Raw genomic sequence first — 17,373 nt, forward strand, 5'->3', positions numbered from 1 at the left:
TGGTGTTCTCTGGCAAATGCCGATCGCCGTGCACCGTGTCGTGCTGTAAGAACGGGCCCCACTAGTGGACGTCGGGCCCTCATACCACCCTCGTGGAGTCTGTTCCTGACAGTTTGAGCGGAAACATGCACATCAGTGGCCCGCTGGAGGTCATTTTGCAGGGCTCTGGCAGTGCTCCTCCTGTTCCTTCTTGCACAGAGGAGGTAGCGGTCCTGCTGCTGGCTTGTTGCCCTCCTACGGCCCCCTCCACGTCTCCTGGTGTAGTGGCCTGTCTCCTGGTATCTCCTCCATGCTCTGGACACTGTGCTGACAGACACAGCAAACCTTCTTGCCACAGCTCGCATTGATGTGCCATCGTGGATGAGCTGCACAACCTGGGCAACTTCTGTTGGTTGTAGACACCGCCTCATGCTACCTCCAGGGCTGAGAACACTTACCAAATTCAAAAGTGACCAAGACAATAGCCAGAAATGAGGAGAACAGAGTAATGGTTTGTGGTCACCACCTGCTGAACCACTCCTTTATAGGGGTAGTCTTGCTAATTGCCTCTCATTTCCACCTGTTGTCCGTTTCATTCGCACAACAACAGGTGAAATTGATTCACAATTAGTGTTGCTTCCTAACTGGACTGGTTGATTTCACACATGTGTGATACACTTGGAGTTACATTGTGTTGTTTAAGTGTTCTATTGAAGAATCGTTCTGATATTCTTCTGCGTGTTCGTTTGTGGTGAATCAAGAGGAAAAGATGAGGCAAAGATGAACTGGAATCTTCAGGAGAGCTTTACTGGAATAAGACCTTGGACAGCGCTGGTTCCAACTCTGGCATGCACCAAAGAAGGACAATCAAATATCTCCGTGCTGCCCTATTTATCCCGCATATACAGGGCATTTACATAATATTCTAATTCACTGATGACAATGTAGTTTAACTGTTATCTATTGGTCAGCCAGCTTCAAGAGGGGCAGCGCTAAGATTCAAATCTGAGGGATGAACAGATGTCTGTGGGGGAAAGTAGAATTCTCTTTGTGTAAATTAAAGAACTATAGTATAGTGTAATTAGCCCTTTGATCTGAAGAAGCTCCCCCTGACTGCCCGTCTATGCGAACCCCCTCTCTTCCCTCTTCCTGACCACAGATGTTTGAAGCTTCGATGAAGTGATACAGTGACCTCTTCACCTATTGGCAGATATGTGTTATCTAGCCCTCCTGGAGAGAGAGAGAGACGCTGTAAATGCTTGTGTGTATTACTCCAGACTTTCCCGGGGCCAGCCATTTGGTTACTAGACTATATTAACCTCAGTTACTGCATTTACTTATATGTGTGTTGACATTATTTGTTATATTCCAACAGTCCCCCTTTTCATTCTATTCATAGAATGAATCAAACTTGAGATAAACAATCTAAGCCTCCTGCCGCACTCACCAATCCACTCAGCTTAAACCGACAGCTCATCACATGAACAGAATTCTCATTGTCATCCAGTAGAATTCAAAAGGTATAAAAATGCAATGTACATGACTCATACAAACAAATTCGGTGCATGTGCTATGTATACAAACAGTACATATGACCTATCTAAAAGATACAATGCATTTGACACCTTAATTAACAGTAGTTGCTTCCTTCATGGAAAAATACTTTGCAATCATTCATTCATTAATACAAAAATCAACTACCGCAACCCGGTAGGGGGCTGGTCAACCCATCGGACCCCCAGCGGTTCGGAGCATTTTATTACATCTATAATTTTGTAAACATTAGCCTTCTGGTTCCAGGGTCATTCTTGGGAGGCTACGTAGGCGTCCACGCATTGTACAGGCCCGCGGTTAGGGTCTGGAACATGAAACCTTCCAAGACCCTGGAAAACAACTCATGAAAATACAATTCAATAAATCCCGTCCCACAGTAATTTAAACACCTCGTACTAAATCTATTCTATTAGCTGGCACAAAAGCGCAAGCTTGTGTGTGCTTTCAAATATAAACATTTGTAATCCTGAGGTAGTCTGAGAAGAAAAAGAAAGGAAGTCCTTATTTCACAACCACTGTGGTCAGGGGAAGAACATCAGGGTCGTCGTCAAAATCCTGTTCCAGGAGAAGAGGCTGAGTCAGCATCACCATCTGACGTGACTCAGGTGTCATCATTGAGTTGATCAGGCGAACTAAAAGAGCTCGGATGCAGGGAACACAACAACATCCACAAACAACAAAAATCCCTGCCATAACTGAAATAGATAGTAGGACGGCCGCAGCTAATTTCTTATATCTCCCAAATAGCTTCTCGAGGGTGTCGGAGAAGAAGTCATCTATCCCTGAGTTTTCAGATAGCTCGTGACTTAGGGACGTCAAACTCGCTAGGGCCTTAGTGACAGAACCGTCTGGGGAAGTGTTGTTGGGGATGAAAGTACAACATGCAGATCCAAACATGGCACACACACCCCCTTTTCAGCTAACGTCATGTCGAAAACGATCCTTTTCTGATAGGTGATCAACGTGGTGTGGGCCATTTGTTCAGTCATCCCTTTTACAGCATCCCGTGTGTAATTGACAAATCTCTGTTGATCATAATAGAAGTAGTTAATCCAATCACCATTTTTTATCAATTGTGGCCCACCAGAAAAACAATGATTCAAACACGGCTTCCACTTAGTTCCTAGCTCTGTTCTTGTCTGAAACACCCCAAAGCACCCCAATCTCATCAATATACACCTGTGGGCCTAATGACCCCTTGGTGAGGTGAAAAAGGGTGAGCTTCTCTTGAAAAGATCTGTAATCAGATACAGGGAACATGGGAAGAAGCATTATCAGCAGCTGAATGAGAGCACAGGAAGTTATGAGGTCTCTACACAGCCATCCGGTGTCAGATGAGAACCAATCCTGATCCCTTGCCCCTGTGATTGAGATTAAGGCATTTCATTTGTCATATCATATACAATTCAACTCTGTCCTGCACACACAAACACATTAACACCTTCTTGTCATTTCCCCCTTTTGTTTCTGATACAACACGGCTTCCACAATGCTGTGTTTTTCAGAAACTCCAATGGAAGGTGTTGATGTAGTCCAGTACTGGCAATGCAGCCGCATGCGCCATGTCATGCTCGATGGTGATGAGTGTTTGAAGATCCATTTGACCTGATAAAGGATGGGTGAATATTCGGCTTGAGGGCATAGGTCGTGGTGATTGGGGAGGGGGATGTATGTGCTGTCTCTGGGCCTTGTCAACAGTGACCTGGGTTGTAAGGGTCACCTGTGGGCAGGGCATACAGGAACATAAGTGGGGCGTATGGGGGCTGCTGTAGTGGGCGCCTCCGTACATCTCGAGGTCCCCCTGCTGCTTGGAGTTGGGACTGCTGCCACGTACGTTTCATGTGGGGGCATTCCCGGACCCAGTGACCAGGATCCAAACAACAAAAACAGCCTTGGGTGCGGGGCTGCCGAGCTAGTGCTGTTCCTCTTCCTCCCCTGTCTTTTCCTGAACATCCACGTCCACGTCTTCTTTGGTTGCCTGGACCATTCTGGTACCGGCTGAAATATATCTGGGGTTGTGGAGCATATGGATACGGGTGTATTTCATATGAGGCTGACTGAGGAGGAGCCCAAGCTGGGGGTGCTACAGGTGGAGGGTGGGCTAGCTGAGTGGGGACGGCTGGGGAAGGGTGTTCGGGGACCACTGGGCATATTTGAACAGGGGGGACTGACTTGATTTCCTTGTCAGTATTGATCAGGGCAATCAGCATTTTCCACAACGTTTTCAGGAATGTGTTGATCTCTAAGACGTCTGAATGTTCTGACTGAAAGTGCCTTTCAGTGTAATGTGCCAACACGGCTCTCCATTTGTCGTGGGTTTCTTGGTCTAGTCCTACAACATCTTCCAATGTAGCCTGGACCTGCTGGGGAAGGGAGCGTATCACCGCTGTTCGGAACATTTGGACCGTGGCACTGTTTGGCAATTCAGTGTGGGGCATTGTTCCAGTGGCATCGGCCCACTTCTCAGCACAACTGTTGAGGAACACATGGAAGGATTTTCCCTTGGTCCAATCAAATCGCTGCAGGTTGGAGACTGTCAGAACCGAAAGGAAGCGTCGTCTCAGTTCAGTACAATAAGCAGTACTTCCGCTGTTCAAGAGCTCAGAGTCTCCCACCAGCATGAAGCGGAGCCTTTGGTCGATGTCATTGGCTGTTTCTCGCCCTAACAGGCGGCCCATGATGGCCAGAATGTCTTCTATAGCCACGAAATCGCCTGAGTTGAGAGACTCGACCCCTTCAAGCTTGTCCCGGTTGTGCTGCTCCACTTGATTGGCGGCCGACAGCAGAGTCATGGCGCGGGCTCGAATCTTCTGCGCATGGTCTTTGTCTTGCTTGGCTGTCCCCCATGATTTCTTTCCACCTGCTTCCCATTTCTTGGTAGCTTCTGTAGCTGCTTCGTTCATTCGGTCAAAAGTTGCTTGGACGCACTCAATGGAAGGAGGAGGCGCATCAGGTTTGGGCCAGAGGCCCCTGTCTTCCCAGTCAGACAAGAGGCGTTCCAGATGTTGTCGGGTTTTGTCTCTTTTGTCAGAATCCGTACCTGACATGATACGACTCAAAAGTATAGTTGTTGCAGGTAAGGAATTCGGCCATGGCTGTTTAAGTCTTATCACACTCTATGATTATGTTACGTTCTACTCTTTTTAGAAAGAGAAAATATAAAATAAGAAACCTAAAAATTAAAAAAATTAAATTTCATCAAAAATTAAAAACCAAAAAACCAAAACAAACAAACAACAAAACTAAATACAAAATTAAAAGAATTGTTTCTATTACTCAATTAATTAATCAATTTGAATTGTTTATTTACTCTATTAAACTAACTAATTAATTAAGAGGGACTTTCCTTTTTGGATCTCAACTACAGCGGGTGCGATTATAAATGCCAGTAGAAGATGTAGGTGCAGTACTACTGCAAGAGCTGAGGATGGCGCTGTTAAGTCGCTTTCTGAAATTCAGCGAACTCTCGTAACTGCAGTACTGCTGTAGGCCTGAGGCGTCGTTGCGTCACTTCTGGGGTCTGGGGCGCTGTTTATATATTGTTGGGGATACTATGACACTAATCAATCACTTCCTAAATAAAAACAAAAAAAAAACAAAACAAAAAAACAGAAATTGACAGTGTATCAGAGTATATTACTGCGTGATATGCCGGGGCTGCAAAGACTCCCGGAAAGTCTCTGAACTTCTATATAAAATATATCCTGATTATATTCAGACACCCACAGACAGTTCCCTCTCAGACAAACAGTCCTTTCTTCCTGCTTGCATTCTTACACACACACACACGATCAGATACACAGACAAGTAATAACAACGTTAGTAACACAGCTCAGATATTCAGGGACACGTGTTATAAGACAGTAACACACACAACTCACATATTCAGACACGTAATAACCAGGTTAATAACACAGCTTCAGACATACAGACACAAAACAACAGTTAATCACACAGAACAACACATTTACATGCCGGCTCACTCAATCTCACACACGTACACAGCTGGACCAGAACACACGGACAACTCTCTCACACAGCTCAATCACACTCAGACATACACACGCAGAATCTCAGTCAGATGCAGCCACCTCTCAGTCATACGTGGCAAGGCAAAACAAACACAAGTGCTGTCTCAACCAGCTGTTTGTCAAAGATACGTGACTGCAAATCCCCACACACACATAGACACAAAGATCTCTCTCAGTCGAAAACGGATCATACACCCAAAACGTCCGTTTCTCTCTATTCCTCCCTCTCACACATACACACGCATACAGTTTCGATAAATGAACGTATGGCCACTACGTAAATTTACCAGAAGTTGGAAGCAGATTACCCTTAATCCACCAATACAATACAGACAGTTTTAAATATTATTATGCCGGATATCTTCAGAAAAAACTTCTCAGACAAGAATACTGCTCCTTAATCGAGTTTTCATCCACACACGGCAATTCCAAACCAAATCCCAGAAGCCCCCGGCTTCGTCCGGACCTCAATAAACGATACCTCAGACAAGAGTATTTCTCCGTATATGAATACTCATCCCCTTGACTAAACGACTATATCCTAGACAGGACTTGACACAGAATCACTTGGAACGATTGTTAATTACTCAAAAGTCTGTTTATTCTTTATGTTGTGTCAGTAATCTGCCACACTTCTGCAACAGTGCACCTCCACGGTTTTATTTATTTAATCTTAACAAGTTAACTATAACTGGACTTTAGCCAATGGACTTTAGCCAAAGAGTGCTTGTACACTCTTAATTAATATTTAGCGGGTTATTTTTTAACACAAATTGACTGACTTTAACCATAACCGAATAATGGATTTAACCAATAACTAAAAAATTGACTTTAGCTTATTTTAGTTCCGTTTCAATAAGGGACATTAACCCACCAAACCAGACTTTAGCTGAATTGGCTCCTTTTTAGAAATGTATTAAGGGATCTTAATCCCAAACCAAGTAGACTTTAGCAACTTTGAGTTTAATTTAAAAACAAGACTTTAGCCTGTGACCACGCCGGGTCGAGGAGGCCCGTACCTCCTACAGTCTGGACCGAATATGAGAATTCCAAAATGTTATCACAGTCAGCTATACCGAGACTCCAGTCCGTCTCCTCTTTGAATTACTCTAAATTTACGTGACATACAAAAGACAATTGCCCACTTCCATAGATAAACTTAAGAGTGTCCAATAACCTATTACAGATTCGATTTAACAGGTTCTGCTCACCCTTTGATATACGGCGCCGTATGGAAGTGAAGCGTTTGCCTCTGTTGTCAGAGGCGCCTTTTCTCTGGGCCTCGTCCAAATTTGTCACCAAAACGTCGGGTGTCACCAAATATTGAAGAATCGTTCTGATATTCTTCTGCGTGTTCGTTTGTGGTGAATCAAGAGGAAAAGATGAGGCAAAGATGAACTGGAATCTTCAGAAGAGCTTTACTGGAATAAGACCTTGGACAGCGCTGGTTCCAACTCTGGCATGCACCAAAGAAGGGCAATCAAATATCTCCGAGCTGCCCTATTTATCCCGCATATACAGGGCATTTACATAATATTCTAATTCACTGATGACAATGTAGTTTAACTGTTATCTATTGGTCAGCCAGCTTCAAGAGGGGCAGCGCTAAGATTCAAATCTGAGGGATGAACAGATGTCTGTGGGGGAAAGTAGAATTCTCTTTGTGTAAATTAAAGAACTATAGTATAGTGTAATTAGCCCTTTGATCTGAAGAAGCTCCCCCTGACTGCCCGTCTATGCGAACCCCCTCTCTTCCCTCTTCCTGACCACAGATGTTTGAAGCTTCGATGAAGTGATACAGTGACCTCTTCACCTATTGGCAGATATGTGTTATCTAGCCCTCCTGGAGAGAGAGAGAGACGCTGTAAATGCTTGTGTGTATTACTCCAGACTTTCCCGGGGCCAGCCATTTGGTTACTAGACTATATTAACCTCAGTTACTGCATTTACTTATATGTGTGTTGACATTATTTGTTATATTCCAACAGTTCCCTTTATTTTTTTGAGCAGTGTAGATTAATAAATTGCAAGTAGCTCAAACGATAAATCACGGCAGTTAACATGGCGATTAGCAGCGGAAATTAGCATACGAAAAGCGGACTAATTAACATAACAATAAAGCGCTAAAAACATGCAAACGTACACCAGGTAAGTACAAAAGTAACATCACAGATTACTTAGCATGTAATACTTACTGACAATGCTTTAACAAACACCAAAGGGAGAAACCAGGAGCGAAGAGCGGCCATGTACCTCGGTAAGATCGTGACAACGTATTTCCTGTTTAGCGAACTTTCTTCTACTATTACAAAAGAATCTTAAATTAAAGCGACCACTAGATGGCGTATTTCAGCAATGTATTAACATGAAATGTTCAAAAACAGTAACATAACACTCTACATTATCTCGAGTGTTTTAGAAATGGTAAAGAGGCCCGAGAACGTACAGAAGTATAGAATCATTCAAACAAACCTTACATGTGTCCATAAATTTAGATCGACAAGGTTTCTAAGTTAAAAAGGATTTGATGGATTGGACAACCTTCGATATCCAGTTCAGAATTTTCAGGGTTTCATTCCAAACGCTCTAAAAATTCACAGTTCTACGAATTATTGGACGTCCAGGTGTCCACAAGCAGCCCCTCGTACTTTTGATAGTAGAAGGATACTGTTGACACGAGTTTGTCAGTCTCGGTCCTTATATACAGTAGGTATAACTCAAACACATGTTCTTCTCCCCTCAGTTGCTGCGGAGGTGCTGCCCTCCTCCGGCTGCGTCAGACTTTCATCTGAGATCCGCTGCACCTGTGACAGTCACGGACACCCGCCACCCTCCCTGGACTGGCAAGTGGCTAGGGGGCTTGGCAATAGCTTCTCTGACCTCCTGACCACAGAGGAGCCTTTAGGGAGCGTGGGCACGAGGAGCGTCATCACCTTCAGCCAAGTGGATGAAGAGGCACTGTCTTTCGTCTGCCTCAGCATCAACTCACTGGGCTCTGATAGGTTGATGCTGAATGTGTCTGTGAGAGACCTTCAGACAGGTGGAGAAGTCTGCACTTTCTTACCGTTTCTCTTGCATCATCTGTTCCTTCTTGGTGTCACCATGTTTGTATTGTTGGGATCTTTCAGAGCTCCACACCATGTCCATAGTGATTGATTCTGCTCTGGGAGCTCTGGTGCTGCTGCTGGTGCTGCAGCTGTTCATTCACAGGTGAGAAACAAACTCAATGACACCAGGGTGGATGGTTCAATTCCAGGCTCCTCTTAATTTCGTGTGAACATTTAGTATCCTGGCGATAGATGAGCATGAACACAAACATTTCTAACTACATACCTCCGCCAAGGCAGCGTTTTCCTCAAATTTATGATTCTGTCTCTCGACAATCAGATACCATGTCAGGGTAAAAAGTTATTGACAAAGTGTATTCTTTGGAGTTATAGCGCCACCATCAGGTCGAGTTATATTGAATTCTTTACCTAAGTAGCAAGCACTTTTTGAGGAATGAGCCGCGTCCTGGGAAGCTACTTTTGGTCGGTTCAGCTCAGACATTCTGCATGTAAACTTTGCTGTCGTCTTCCCACAAATGATCCAAAATTGTAAGACGAGGTACAACAAATCTTTGTTGGATTTTGTTCAGGAAGACCCAAAGAATCCACAATTTAGATTCTATGACTTAAAAGTTGTGGGCCACAATGTAAAAGTGGTTATTACAGCCAGAATGTAATGGGTTCTTCTGTGTGTGTGTGTGTGTGTGTGTGTGTCTGTGTGTCTGTGTGTCACCCAAACCCTTAGTGGAGGTAAATATGGTCGTCAATTCAGAGTGTTTTTCTTTTGCTTACAGGAAGAGGAGATGCTGCCACGCACCTGACAAGTGGTTGGTGGACTCCTCACACGCTTTGGAAGCTGATGGGGTGAGTGTGTGTGTCCAGAAACACGTATGTTTGATACAGGTGTACAAAATAGAAACATTTTCAGGAATGTGTGTGTGCATGTTGCTGACAAGCATCAAATAACAAAATCAGAATCATCACTTTAAACTCATAGTTAGTTAGTTATGTTGCCATTTGATGTATTGTACCAAAGTTAGCATTATGCTTTTTATCTGCAGAACCCTTGGCAGCTCAAATATTTTTAAGTAAAGAAAAGAAAATAAGAAATTAAAGGAATGATTATAAATCCTGGATGTGTTTTGTTCAGTCCAGCTTAGTTTTACTGAGCTTAACATATCGTTACTTAGTTTAGTGCAAAGACTGCAACAAAATCTGGATGGAGACAGTATGGAGACAAAACAGCGTTAAGTTAGGCTAAACGTCATCCACACTTCGAAACTTGAAATGTTGGACTGTGATTTTAAAGCAGGAGATTCTCTAAGCCAGCCGTTCTCAAACTGTGGTACGTGTACCACCAGTGGTACGCTGGCTCACTGTACTGGTATGCGGAGGAATCAAATAAAAATATCTGAACCATGAGATAATTGAAATGCGACGTAAAATAAGTTTAGCCTTTCATAAATGTTTGCACACGGCACACTACTAACCTTACCGATAGAAGCGCTGGTGAACAAAGAGATGGTACACATAATGTGTGGCGAGAAGGTCGCCAAACAGTTCAACTTGGTGCCACTTTCAAATGACACAGTGTCGCGGAGAAGCCATGGCAGATGACTTTAGGTAAACACTAACACTTCATTTTTTCATTTACTGCACATTAATGATTCATAAAGCCATAAACACATATGAGCTAAAGCTGTGAGATCCTATAGCTTTGGTGCTGTTTTATATATGCATACATTTATTTTCTTCATTCGTTTTGTGTTTTTTTTATCAGTACATACAAACATGTAGAACATAAAAACCAGCACATATCTGAATTGAATAATTGAGTCGTGAATTGGGATTCAGCTCACTTTCGTCCCATCTGTCACTTTCGACTGCACGTTAAGGAGTCATGTAGCTGTATACACATATGAGCTCAAGCTGGGAGATAATAGAGATAAATATATTGTAGCAATTTATACTCTATGTACGTTCAGATGTTGACCCGAGTGTACTGCGTCTCTTCCTCGTCATCATCACCGTCTCCGTTCCCTCTGTCAGGACTCGGCTTTGCCCTGAACATCACTTGTGAGTAGTTGACGTCCACTTCTTCTTCGCTGGTGTCCGTTTCATTGTTGTACTCTGGAGTCTTGGCAGCTCGGGCTCCTCTGGGGTTCTCGTAGTCCTCCTTTTGTGTTTGTTCTGCCTAAGAGGATTGTAGAGATTATTCAGCAGATTGATGTGCCTCAAAAGAAAGTATTAGTTAGTCTAAATAGTAACATAACGTCACAGCTGTTTAGATACTTGGATACAACACTGCTTAGAACAGGATGGCAACCTGACCTCAACAATTTAGGCACATTTGTTTTGATGTCTTAACAAGCAGTAGGTACCATCGACTTTAAGACCAATGGCTGTTTTTTTACTCAAGGGTACAGTTCCTTCCTTCCTGTACCTGATACTATACAACCTCATTCCAAAGGTGTAATCCTGCTGTGACAGAATGGGATTCACTGGTCACTGACCTTATTACGAGGTTTCGGCTTGGACACTTTGGCGTACACAACGTCCTCACACTCTTTTGGAATCTGTGCATTCCTTAAAAAAAACAAACAAATATTGTGAAAGTGGCAATGCAGTCATTTCTTTCCAGTTCCGTCCTAACATATAAAACATCTTTATTTTTTTTTACCTGCACTTGACCCCAAAGTGTAGGGAGGCGTACTTGACATCATCATCCTCTATGTCTCCATACTGCTGTCTGATTGGCTGTCCTGGTGGCAAATTCACAGTAGAGTAAATGGCGTTGACATTGGAGGCAGACCTGTGGAAAAAGAATGGAAAAATGTTGAATCTTGATTATATTTGGCTTTCCTGCTCTTACAGAATAAACAAATTCCCTGATCATATCTGCGGTTTATGATGTGTCTGAAGGTATTTTCCCTTTGCCCTCTGCCCCACAATGATTCTTCTGTCCTGGGGGGTCAGTGTGTGGTGCTGCGGTCTTACGGTTTGTCTGCTTGACGTCTGCAGGGTCCGGGCTGAGGGCCGCATAGATGTTCTGGCAGAAGATCATCTCTGCTTCTGAAGGGTTCCGTCCTGCCAGATTCACTCAGATTCCCTCCAGGGGTGCCGCCCTGCGAACCCTGAATGGGCACACACACACACACACACACACACACACACACACACACACACACACACACACACACACACACACACACACTCCATGTTGTTGTTTTCTACTAAACGCAATTATTAGCCATTGGTCTGAAAATGTGTTTACCAAAAAGCCAAAGTATCTGCAGCAGGGTTGTGGGTTCAGACGTCCTTGTTGAATTGATTTGTTTCTCCTGCGCCTGAACAGATTAGCAGACAATTCACTGATTCAGCTACTGTTTGAATTGTTTTAAGTTCAAAGTCACATTCGTTTTTTTTCATACCTGTACACAAGACAAATGGATGAAACCACAAGCAGAGCGATAAGGGTCATAATGATGGCGGGTAGAGCCTGTATAAATCCTCCTGTGGACAGAGAAAGAAAAGAAAGACAAGAAGAGAGAGAGAAATCATAATATGTCAATAATATCTCGCTCTGACTCCAGTGGTGGACTAAGCACCCAGACAATCACAGACCTTTGCTGTGTGATATGGAGCTATACAAAATTTGGTCTGCATGATCATTTAAATGCAACATCTATGCTGGCTGGCCTATATGACAATGTTCTTACTTTTTAATCCAATAGTCCCAAACTGACCTGCATGATCAAAGTGGTAGAGTGAAGCTTTGAATGCACTCACGGTGAAGAAACAGCTGGACTCTCTCAGAGCGCTTCTGGCCCAGTCGATTTGTCGAGATGCAGTAGTAACTTCCCGGCTCGTCTGAGCGGATTGTTTGGTTCTGATGGACCGACACCAACTGGTCCTCGCTTTCACCTTCCGTAACTCTGTACCAATGATAACTGCTGACCGGGGGGAAGCTGTGACTGCTGCAGCTCAGAGTCACTGACTCCGTCCCGTCCGGCTCTGTGTTTGTGCTCTTCATGATCTCTGTGTGTTTAGGAGAATCTAAGCAGGAAGAAATGAGGACAAATGGACTTCATACAAAATGATTTGACTTGAAATGCTGCTTTATGAGAGGAATTTTCAAAGTTGCACAATTTATTAACATCAAAAACAGCACATGTACAGATTTCCATCTTATTTCCATTCATGGATCTCTTTTGATCTTTGCCAAGCTTTCATTAAAAAGAAGATGATCATGGTCGTGTGTATCAGACAGGAGTTAAACTGAAATCTCATCATTTTGTAGTAAACACTGACTGTATCAACGTTCATGATCTCTATTTATCCACATTTTCATACTCACACTGAACTTTGACCTCTTCCTGCTGTGATTTCTCACTTCCTAAGTCATTGGTGGCTGTGCAGCTGTACAGCCCACCGTCAGACAGACTGACTGACGAGATAGCAAAGGTGTTTCCCCTCCCGACGGTTTCATCTTTCCCACCACTCGTCTTGGTCCAGGTGACTGAAGTCTTAGATGGGTTGGACTCAGAGCTGCAGTCCAGACGGAGCTTTTGGTTTTCTTTCACGTTGAGACCAGGCTGAGCTTTCACCTTGACGTTTTTGGGACGATCTGCATGTAGCAGACATAAGTTGCAAGATAAAGTACATGAAGATCATTTAGACTGGGTCTGACAGGAATGACTAGATTAATAACTGATATTTAAACGAAGAAGATCACTCACATTTCACCACAAGCTCCTGTTTAGTGCTCGTGCTCGAACCTTCACTGTTGATGGCGTCACAAGTGTAAACGCCTGCTTCAGCTGAAGTTACATTAACAGTGTGATGGAGTTCATTGAGAGGGAAATCACTGGAACGAGCAACTGTAACACGGTGCAGATTGTAGGAGTGTATCAGGGTAAGAGTGGACGGTGGGAAGCTCTCCACAGTGCAGACGATGGTGATGAGCTGCACCTCTGTGACCTCAGTAACCATAGTGAGCTTCAGTCTGGTTGGTGGATCTGTGGAGAGGAAGAAGGTGTGCAGGTCATTACCAGCCTCTTATCATTTGTGTTAGAAGATGCCTTCATACAGTTTTCTTATTTCTACGATAACATCCTCATAAAACAACGTGCAAAATATGAACAATAAATTACAGCAGAATCAAACCTGAGATGGATTTGATTCTATTACATTTACATTGCAAGTTGCAGCCTTGTGACTCCTCATAGTGTTTGGATGCTTTCAGTTCACAAGCACATCTTGTTATTTGGCTACATTTTCAATTTGATTGTTTTATGTATTACAGTAAAATGATGAATGGCTTGCATACACCAGCTCAATGTAATGATTTATATAAATGTACTTTACTACCTAGTTTACTTTAATCTACCTCAGAGAGGAAGTAATGCAAATACTTACAAAGAACTTTAATAAGCAAAGGTTCACTTTTCTCTCCTGTGTTTATGCTGTTGGTGGCCTCGCACATGTAATTTCCATCATGTCTCCTTTCCACAGGGGACAACCACAGTGTGGAGTGGGTATAGGAGTCTAACTGCTCTTGTGTATTGTTGTAGTACCAAGAGTATCTGTGGGCTGCAGGATATGCATCAGCGTTACAGACCAGTTCAACACGGCCCCCAAGTTTCACTCTGGGGTTTGATCCTTCAGTGGAAATGTGAGATTTTCTTGGGCCGTCTGGGGAAAAGGAAGCGAAAAAAGGATTCAGCACATTTTCAGTGATAATGCAGCACAACTACTGCTCTACACTTGGAGGCCAAGCTGGTTTCCTCTGACCTGCAGTGTGAAGCTGCTTTCAGCACTGCTGGGATTTTTGGAAGTCAGACCCTCCAATTACACCCCTCACATTTTTATGACACAATCTAAAGAAGATGCCGACGGGACTGTGAGACGTGAAACTCACATTGAACTTTAATTTGCAGCTGCTGTGATCTTCCAGTACCAACCCGGTTAGTTGCTTCACATGTGTAGGAGCCGCTGTCCTCTGGCTTGATGTTGTCAACAGAAAGTGTCTGCGTCCAACCAATAGATTGCCAATTTTTTAAGAAACGGTATGAGTGGGGTTCTGGGTTGCTTCTCTTCACATGACACTCTAATGTAACTCTATCGCCTTCTTTAAGAGCAGAGGTCAATGGAGTCGTCTGTATTTCCACATCGGGACGATCTGAGAAGGAAGATTTTAATGTTACTCCAGTTATTATTATTAATTTATCCACAGTGCTAATTATCTAAGAGGTATATGAATGACATAAGAAAGAGGGTTACAGCTGTAATGATTAGGAATTTCATAGAAACACGATAAGCATAAATAATTAATTTGTTTGTTGTTAACAAACAGAAGTTCTTACATTTCACATCAACAGTGAGTGGGTTTGATTCATCTACCCTCCAAGTGTTTGTAGCTTTACACTTGTATGTTCCACTGTGTGAAGCTCTGATTGATGGGATTCTCCACACTGGTGGTTGATACACTTCCTGATCATCCTTATACCAGCTCAGAGTGGGATTACTGTACCAACTGGTGGAGCAAGTGAGAGTTACAGTTTGTCCCTCAGTGATGTCACTCGAGCTTATTTTAGCCCGCGTGTGTTCGGGCGCGTCTGAGTCAACAGAGAAGAGGAAGTGAACACAAGTGAGAACAGGCTCATTTGCATATAGACGCAATTCAAGTGCAAAGAAATGAAGGTAGAGTGTAAAACACTTGTTCAGTGGTTCTCAAACTGTGATATTCATACTGACGGTGGCAATTAGTGCGCCACCTATTGGTATGAAAGGTGACAGGAAATGTGTCCTGAGAATATTTTCAATGTAAAATCTACAATTATGGCAAATTAGTGACAAATAAGTTCTATAGGTTTAACTTTTATTCCATTGAAGAATTGTGTTGTGTTCAGTTGTGTCCTGTACACACACACGCTAATAAGCTTCTTATTATTTTCAGTACATCTGTCTGTTCCAGCTTTATATTTAAATGTTTGCACATTTTGTGAAATATTTTTCGAGGTACATTTAAATGGTCTAAATGTTAAAATGTTAAAAAAGATTCATAAACTTGCCTTCAACTGAGAGGAGCAAGGTGGTTGCCTTCCACTTGTACGTTCCTTTAATATATCGTAACATGTATTCTCCACTGTCTCCATTACCTGTAGTAATGAAAACACAAACGGATCAGTCAGATGCAGTAACTAAGCACCACTAAAATAAATCACATAGTGATTCAGACAGAAGAGTGAAAAGTCTACTTACTTATTGTTAGGCTGAAAGCCACCAACCAGCTGATTGTCCAAACATTCATTTTAGGAATTATATGTAAACCTGCAGCTGGAGATTTAAACACAAATGTTGTATTAGTGTATACATGCAGGTATTTACATCATAATCATCATATTACTTCTACCTGCAGAGACGTATGACTGTGATGGTGTTGTGTTCATTTCTTTATGTCGTGCAGCAAACTGATGCTCTGCTGTTAGCTGAGCTCTTTTCTGATTGGGAGATTTATTTACCTTTAAATATCTTTTTTGAGATAGAAATGTTTCTACAGTGTTTATCTTACTCTTTTCTGCTTCACCAGTCATGCATTTAAAGCAAACACATCACACACACACACCCTGAGATGTCTAAAGAACTGTCTAGAACTGTGTCCCTGACAGTAAACAAGCATTTGTTTTGTGTATTTGACCCCATCACTAAATTCAAATGTAATATTCTACAAATGTATCTCTGTTTTTTAAGGCTCCATCAGCACATGCATAGATATGGTAAAACTCCACAACTTTAGCTTGATTACACAACTTTCTAACACGGAATATTAACATTTTATCTCAGAAAACATCTCAGTCTGACCTCAGAGACGACATCTGTGTAGTCTGCAGCGCTACGTTTTTAACTCATTAGGGTTTTTCATGGAGGTAGAAAACAGCTTTTTCCTTCTCTTCCCGATGTGGTATGTCCAACGCCTCGGCTCCTGTCTTCCTTTCCAGGCTCGCAAGGAGAAGAAGCTGCTCGCCGACTGGTCCAACGTCAGCGGCTCGGCCCCTTGCGTGATGTCACCCCCGCCTCTGAGCGTCCACAGGTACGCAGCTGGTCACCGCCAGACACAGGGCCACGTTCCTGAAGGTGACGGCAGTGACACAGACTCTCTTAAAACGTCTGTGTCTGTTTCAGCCCAAGTGTCTTTGGGCGCATCTGAGTCAACAGAGAAGAGGAAGTGAACAGAAGTGAGAACAAGCCCATTTGTTGTTGCTCATTTCAACAAACTCTTTCCCTCTGCAGTGGGCCTTATCAACAAGGCCCGGGTCCTCCACTGACCTCACAACAAACCCCTGCACATTCACTTTATTTTACTTACAGTATTCAATTTAGTTAATTTATCACAATAAACCCCTGCACCTTTTTTTCAACACTTTAACACTTTACTAAACAGTACTCATTTAGTTAATCCATTTCATTCAGTGTATTTTTTTTTTTTAATTCCCAAGCTGCTGTTCTTATATGTTGTTTTAAATGTTGTTTTGTGTTGTCTCTTTATGTTATTTGTACACACTAAGGACCAGAGCAAATTCATCTTAAGTGTTAACTTAACTGGCAATTCTGATTCTGATTCTGATACAGACGCAATTCAAGTGCAAAGAAATGAAGTTAGAGTGTAGAACATTTGTTCAGTGGGATCGTGGATCCTGTGTGATGATCCCCTGCAGGTTCACATTGCCCTCACAATTGGATTCGCTCCTTGACGATTCGTG

The 17,373-nt window shown here is 42.9% G+C and overlaps 1 protein-coding gene across 1 annotated transcript; it reads right to left on the reverse strand.

Annotated features, from left to right (window-relative positions):
* Positions 1-10,583: 10,583 nt before the first annotated feature.
* Positions 10,584-16,815, reverse strand: LOC142999132 (B-cell receptor CD22-like). Its single transcript, XM_076148568.1, has 15 exons — positions 16,475-16,815; positions 15,875-15,949; positions 15,685-15,771; positions 14,977-15,228; positions 14,532-14,792; positions 14,030-14,305; positions 13,351-13,629; positions 12,969-13,238; positions 12,401-12,667; positions 12,043-12,124; positions 11,886-11,958; positions 11,609-11,745; positions 11,292-11,423; positions 11,125-11,197; positions 10,584-10,805 (listed from the first exon to the last, which is right to left on the reverse strand). Exons 2-15 carry the CDS (start codon positions 15,921-15,923, stop codon positions 10,593-10,595), a joined length of 2,451 nt encoding a protein of 816 aa, XP_076004683.1. The 5' UTR covers positions 15,924-15,949; positions 16,475-16,815; the 3' UTR covers positions 10,584-10,592.
* Positions 16,816-17,373: the final 558 nt, after the last annotated feature.

This window comes from Genypterus blacodes, unplaced genomic scaffold (genome assembly GCF_046128005.1).
Source record: "Genypterus blacodes isolate CSIRO-AG114 ecotype Tasmania unplaced genomic scaffold, CSIRO-AGI_Gbla_v1 ptg000040l_1, whole genome shotgun sequence".
In the NCBI taxonomy this organism is placed as follows: Eukaryota; Metazoa; Chordata; class Actinopteri; order Ophidiiformes; family Ophidiidae; genus Genypterus; species Genypterus blacodes.